This window comes from Mytilus edulis, chromosome 9 (genome assembly GCF_963676685.1).
Source record: "Mytilus edulis chromosome 9, xbMytEdul2.2, whole genome shotgun sequence".
Taxonomy (NCBI): Eukaryota; Metazoa; Mollusca; class Bivalvia; order Mytilida; family Mytilidae; genus Mytilus; species Mytilus edulis.
In genome coordinates, this window is record NC_092352.1 from 74,088,169 (window position 1) to 74,095,408 (window position 7,240).

Consider the following 7,240-nt stretch of genomic DNA (forward strand, 5'->3'; position numbering starts at 1 on the left):
TAATAGATATCAGAATATAATAAAATGTTGGATTTTTATTTTAAATTAATTCCACGTCTTAGCTGTCGGATTAAGACAAAAAGACATAATTATGTTAATTATTACATTTGTTTTGAAACATCGTCTTATTTCAATAGCTTCTTTGCAATTCGGTTTTTCATCCTCCATAGAATTTGGCTGTTTGTGGTAAGTAGACGAACCCTTTATCATTACAACTTCTTTTTTATCTACTGAGAGACCATTATCATTTAAATGGATCTACTTAGTTTAAGCATAATTTTTTTTTAAAGTGCACAAGTTACAATTATGCAATAGAAGTACAGGGATTCGGAAAAAAAAGAACTTATATGAAAATCAATTTCCCTACTTCGTCTTATATATAAAAATGACTATTATCCAGTTTTGTGGAGACATGTTACATATATTAGCTGTCATCAGTTTGTTGATATATTTGTGGAAATATGAATCCCTTATTGGTAAGTCTCTAATTGCACCCGGCTTTTTTAAAATGTATTTTCAAACAAAATAATCCATATCTTACATTGCACTTGAGTCCTGTTTACCGTCGGTGTAAGATAATTATTGTTGCTATAATATAGTCACTTCATATCTCTAACTTTTTTGTGAATCTTTCTGATGTAGGTGAACAGTGATGGATATAAACATCGGTTAGCTATTATCTATCCCAAGCAAACAAACCCCACACAAATGATTGTACACCTTTATTTATCAAAAGGGGGCACTTATTTGTGATAAGTGTTAGGGATGAGCCGCTAGAACCATGGAAGTAATATTATGCTGGAACATATCACAATTTTGATATTCGTGATATAAGTTAGGTCAACAAATTGAGATGAAATATATAACTGAATTATGAGCCTTTTCATGTTTGTTTTTGTATTATGTGATAATATCACCGTTGATTGCGATTACCAGACAAAATATTTCATGATTATTTGATTATTTGATAATCTATGACTGTATTTTTGATTACTAGTATTTTATGATCTTGTTTAAAAAATAGTTTATGTTTAATTGATATTACTGGCAAGCAATTTGTGGTTATGTGATAATTTTGACAACCTCACACGGGTCCCCAATTATGGTAGTATCCTTGTCACTGTCCCATGGGGGACTTTAAGTGGAATAAACAAATATTCTGCAGGGGAATCGTCAATAACATCTCATAAATAGTCGTTTCACTTTTCATTTATTACAGTTACCTTTTATTTATAGTAGGTTTATGTACGTCTCAGTCATTTTAAAATTCTTATCTAAATATCAATAAGGTATTAAACATCGAATCAGGATGTTATGCAGTGTTATTTTGATTGGTCAAAACGAAGTTGACAGGTATAGTTTATTTCATTTTCTCTTTGGTGACAACCTTTTTATGAGACTTTTAAGATCGGATAAACTCAGATGAAAATGAAAACACAGAAAGATGGAAAAAATCAATTTTCTAAAAATTAACCATGTAAAAATAAAGTGTGGTGCCATTAATGATGAGTAAAATTTCCACAAGGGACACATATGATGCAGGAGTCAGCAAGTATGACGGATTGTGTTAGTGAAGACCCATAAAACAATAAACAAAACCAAAACCTCATAGCATGCTATAAGAAACCCAAACATGATGAATGTAAAAAAGTTAAAACGAGAAAACTAACAACCCTATTTATCTAAAAGAAACAACAAACGGAAAACAAATGTTATAAGCCACAAGCAACATCCACTGAATTACAAGTCCCTGACTAGGGACATGCAAATATAGAATTTAACGAGGATTAATGTGTTTGCAGACGCTCAACCCATCCTATAACCTGAGACGGTGATGTAACAAAACAACATAAGAACAGACTATAAAAATCCGTTAACAAAAGACTTGATGCATCAGATCAACACAAATGACACATAAAAAACTAAAGATTTAAGACACAAAGTATCGATCTTAGAGTACTCTCATTTACTAAAACAGGTTCAAAGCCAATAACAACTAATGAAAAGATCATGGATCGAAGACAAACAAAAATGAACCAAAACACATCCAATGGATTGGGAGTAAAGACATCATAAACAGTCAGAGAAAAACGTAATCGCATACAATGTCAAGTTATAGGTAGTATTAACAGAATATAGGACCTTAATGTTTATAGGTGTAGCCGATAATATTTATTTGGATTTATATTCATTGATATCAAAATCAATATTTAAACCGATAACAACAATTTTAAAAAATATATAGTTTAGAAATGTCCTGACGATAACGGTAAGATTTGTTGAATTTGTCCATTAAACATGTTAAATAAAATTAATACAGTTTAATCATCTCATCACACACTCGGACAGTATATTTACCTTTCTCTTTATAAAAGGTTTGACAAAAGTTGCAGCAAATTAATTTCCAATTAGATTTTTCAAAGGGGATCTTCAAACGATGAACACTTGTATTTGATAAGATTGTGTGGAACTAGATGACACTCTATGCGCACGAACCCGAATGTAGACGAATTTATGATTTTATTCTTGAGAACTGTCGTCTAGTATTTACGTATTGATACCACCGGTAACAACATAAACAGCTTCGCGAGAACACGATTTTTTTTATGTCTATTAGTATTATGAATCTTTTTATTAACATATAAACTGATTACTGAAATTAAGGCGACAGAGATTTACAGTTGTTCAAATCTCGTAAATCGATTTGGAAGAGATAAAATAAAGTCAGAAAACAAAAACTTGACAAGTGGAAAGGTGCTATCATCATGTTTGACATAAATATTGACAATAAAAGTTTGAAGTCGTCCATCTGTGTCAATATCTAGGAAAAAATCAAATGTTTGTCTGTTTGTTCGTCAGTCTTATTCTTTTTTACTCATGGCTGCATTTTTTTTTTCGACTTATGAGTTTGAATGTCCCTCTGGCATATGACGCCTCTCTTTGATAGTATGATCGTCACACACACACACACACACACACACACACACACACACACACACACACACACACACACACACACACACACACACACACACACACACACACACACGTGTAGTAGTTTCTGTGTTTTCATAAGCTTATTATACATGCATTAACGATTTTGATATTGAAAGTGTATTTTCTTAGGAATGTGATATGTATCCGTTGTTTTATATCATTTACATTTTGGTAGTCTACGCAAGACTTTTCTAAATAACAAAATTACTTTATAATACATGTATATTCCATTGCAGAAAAAGATAAACAAAGAATTAACATTTTGTGCACAATATTTTATTACAATCAATTAACCAAAAAATTAAACGAAAGATGTAAAAAAAAAAACCTATGACAATAACTTATTCCAAAAAAGGAATAACAAATTTATTTGTTTTGCTATAATTTGGCGAATGACTGATAATAAGATATTTGTATGTTTCTTAAAATGTTGATAAATTCTGACATTCTCATACCTTAAGTATTTTTTTCCAGGTATTTCTGGTAAAAGTCAGATTATGTATGCCTTAGTTTTCACCACAAGATACATGGATCTGTTCATCTGGCCTACCGTCTACCGAACAATTGTGAAAGTAACTTTCATCATTTCTTCATATTTAACCGTATATTTGATTTACGTCAAATTCAAACATACCAACGATAATACTAATGACACATTTCGTGTAAAGCTGTTAGTCATACCGGCTTGTGTACTAGCTTTCTTTGTTAATAATCAGTTTTCTATCATTGAGGTGAGTTTATAAATGCATAGGAATATATCTGACCATTATCTTGAATTATGTTGTGCTTGCCTCATTTATTTGTTTACCAAGGTTTTTAAAGGCATAGCTTAAGGACAATCAAGTCTAACACAAGAATAAAATAAAAGATAAACAACAGTCTACAAAACACAAAAACTGAAAATAAACAAACGTCCAAACAAACACTTGAGGTGACCTCAAATCTACTTTGGTCAAAGGTTACTGGTCGGTATCGTCTGTATATGTGGAAAGGCTTCAATAACGGGTGCTCCTCTGTTTAAAAATAACAAAAAAAATTTAAAACAACTGTTAGAAATTGATAGTATATAAATAGTAGAATTAAAAAAGCTTCAATTGTTTTTGAGATATAAACCATTAACAATTCTGCTTGAAATGATTCTTGCTTAAATTTTCCTACATTTACATTTGCACCTTTTTCAAAAATATTGGAAAAAGTATACCCAGTCATTTATAAAATTTTCAAAAAATGGTTTTAAAAACTCGATGTAATAATATTATCAAAAGAAAGTAGATGTGAGATGAAAATGTGTTTTAATGGCACTAAAAAGTCCAGAGGATTCCGAATATATGACAAATATCAGCGGACTTAGTAAGATGCGACTTTAAGTTTTACTAAACGAAAGGTTATATGAAGTTTGGACTTAACACTAAACCGCACTTTTAACATGGGTGAACTTCGGATATACACAAACATGTAGTATATATCTCGAAAACAGGAAATATATTCCCCCTCCCACACCTTTTTTAGATTTCATTTATAAATACATTTTTATTATTATTCCAAATTATCAGTCAAAATGTGTTCTACAAGGATAACCAGTCCTTAATCTTTCATTTGATACCTAAATCATTAATATATGTTCTACATTATTTGATATTTACACCTATCCGTAAGAACTATTTTGTATTAAATATGTACTATTGTGTTCATTTTGACTGGGCCCGAGTTAAAGGGGGTACATCTTACAAAGAATCCTACCTGACTTATTTGATCCAATCAGACAGAGCCGTCTTGAACTTGCAGTTAGATTAGTGTTTACTCCGTGTTATACGCCTTACTGTGACTTTGAGACGAAGAGCATCAATTAAGCGTTGTTTCTTTGCTTTCTGGGTATTTTATGTTGTACATGTAATGATTTCGTGTCATAGGTGTATACCCCAAATCCTTACTTTTCTATTATGAATACCAAGGATGCATAGCGGCTTGAATACGAGAGGAATTGTTTGACCGAAAAAGGTTACTGAGGTTCTAGATGGTGTTCCTTTATTTCTGTATTCTTTTTTTATGGTATTCATCTCTTTTGTTTATACTTTTTGCCCATTATTCTCTATTCCTTATACTTTTTGCCCATTATTCTCTATTCCTTATATTTAAGCACCTCATTATTTTTTATTCTTTACTTTTCTGTCTATTTTTCTCTATTATTCTCTCATTAATCTCTATTTGGTAAACCTCCATCCGAACTATGGAGCTGGGATATTAGTTTCTTAATAATGGTTGAATTAAGAATTGCTTAAACAAATCAGTACCAAAGCACTGCCTATTGTAATTATTGTAATTATACCGCACAATTATGTGGTTGTATTCTTTCCAGTTATACATGTTATATTTGCAGAGAACTCCGCTAAAAACCGGAGCTAGGGGCCGTCTTAAACTTGATGTGAGTTGAGATGAAGACCAGCAATAAAAGCGCTGTTCCTTTGCTTTTTGTGTGTGTTATGTCTTTTTGCTGTGCAGGAACTGATTTTGTGTCATGGATGGAACCCGATATTCTCTTTTTTCTATGGTTAAATGATCCTGTTTCTACTAGCTTACATCTTTATTTTTTCAGATTCTATGGACATTTTCTATATACTTGGAGTGCGTGGCAATGCTTCCACAATTTTGGATGATGATCTGGAACGGTGAAGCAGGAAGATTTGTCTGTTTTTACCTTTGTGCAATGGGATCTTATCGTGTTTTTTATATTATGCACTGGATCTACATAGAAAACTCAAACGGGGGAAATTTGAACTTAATTTCGTTTATCTCGGGAAACTTACAGAGTTGCTTATACTGGGTATTTTTGACAGTGTATATAAATAAACTGCGTGAATCAAGGTACGTATATAAAAGAGTGAATCAGTAAGTAAATGTCACTGGTATACTTGTGGCTAATTACTAAAAATACCAACACATGTGGCTGTTATCCATTGGTGATGGTGATTGTTCGTCTCATTTTTTTTTCAATGAATAGTTTAAAACAGAAGTTAACGGAAATATTTAGATTATCCCAAAATCAGATTATGGAGGTCCTCATTGATGGGTATCCTAAATTTAAATATTGGTGTGTCTGAAATATTTCTGGACCTCCTTAATTTTGACTTGATTGCCTTATATATATAGTAACCGTAAAATAAAAATATAGCAAGGGAAAGGCTGAAAATACCCATGAATGAGCATCTCCATGTAGAAAGTCACTGAAGAGAACCTAAGGTTCTCAGAAGGGATATCAAAGTTACCAACTAGTATACTATATTCATTCACTTCATTTGAATTCTGGTAAATAGTAGGCATTGTTGGTTTGGGGAAGGGAATTTATAAACAAAATATATACAATGAAAATTGCATTTTTGGAAAAAGCATACATAGTACTTGAATACTTTCATTTTTCAAATTCTAAAAATATATGTTTGTATATGCAATATGCAGTTAACTTTACCAGCAACTTAAGTTCATTTGATAATTTGTTTTGAAATATTTTTTAGGAAACAGAAAATAAAACCTTCGTCAACACTTCAAGATGGGCTTATAATGACGTTATCACCACGATGGCCAGGATTTGGAGTTCAGAGAGATTTGTAAAAAGTTACTTGTTACCCATACATGAATAATATGGTTCGAAACTTTTCAGCTAATCCGGTGTAATTTTACATAGAAGTGTATTTAGTTATGAAGGATCAAATCATCATGTTCATGAACACAACAAGCATTGTAGTCAAAGAGCTGTTGTAGACTTCCTATAGCGCTCCAGATGTCTTGTGTGTACCGTTTGATTTAATGACGCCATACCGCAATTTTTGATACAATAACTAAATATTCTATTATGACGACCTATATATGACATATATCATCTGCAACCAGAATAATCACAGTATATCTACTTTTTAGTGAAAGCGCAAAAATACTCAAAACTGGCTGTTCCACGTAACTTATAAATACGGCCGGTTATCTCAATTTGATACATCAAATTCCGTATTGTACGTAGGCCAAGTTACAGATACAATATACCTATTTCTATTCTAAAGCAAAATAAGCAATTTAGTACATTTCAATTTATTTTTTGGTGTAAAATTCCATAAAACAAAAATTCCGCGAAATGATGTTATCGTCTTTGCATGGCAACTATAAACCAGGTGACGTTAAATGCTTTCATACTTCTGATCTTCCTCATCAAAATTAGAAATAATGTAAACACCGGGCGTTGTAAGGCTAGCTTCTT

At 31.7% G+C, this 7,240-nt stretch overlaps 1 protein-coding gene across 1 annotated transcript; it reads left to right on the plus strand.

Annotated features, from left to right (window-relative positions):
• The first annotated feature begins 196 nt into the window (after positions 1 to 196).
• LOC139489005 (ER lumen protein-retaining receptor 1-like) lies at positions 197 to 6,957 on the plus strand. The gene is made up of 4 exons (XM_071275027.1): positions 197 to 476; positions 3,472 to 3,728; positions 5,591 to 5,859; positions 6,507 to 6,957. The coding sequence occupies exons 1-4, from the start codon at positions 386 to 388 to the stop codon at positions 6,601 to 6,603; spliced, it is 714 nt and encodes a 237-aa protein (XP_071131128.1). The 5' UTR covers positions 197 to 385; the 3' UTR covers positions 6,604 to 6,957.
• The last annotated feature ends 283 nt before the right edge of the window (positions 6,958 to 7,240 follow it).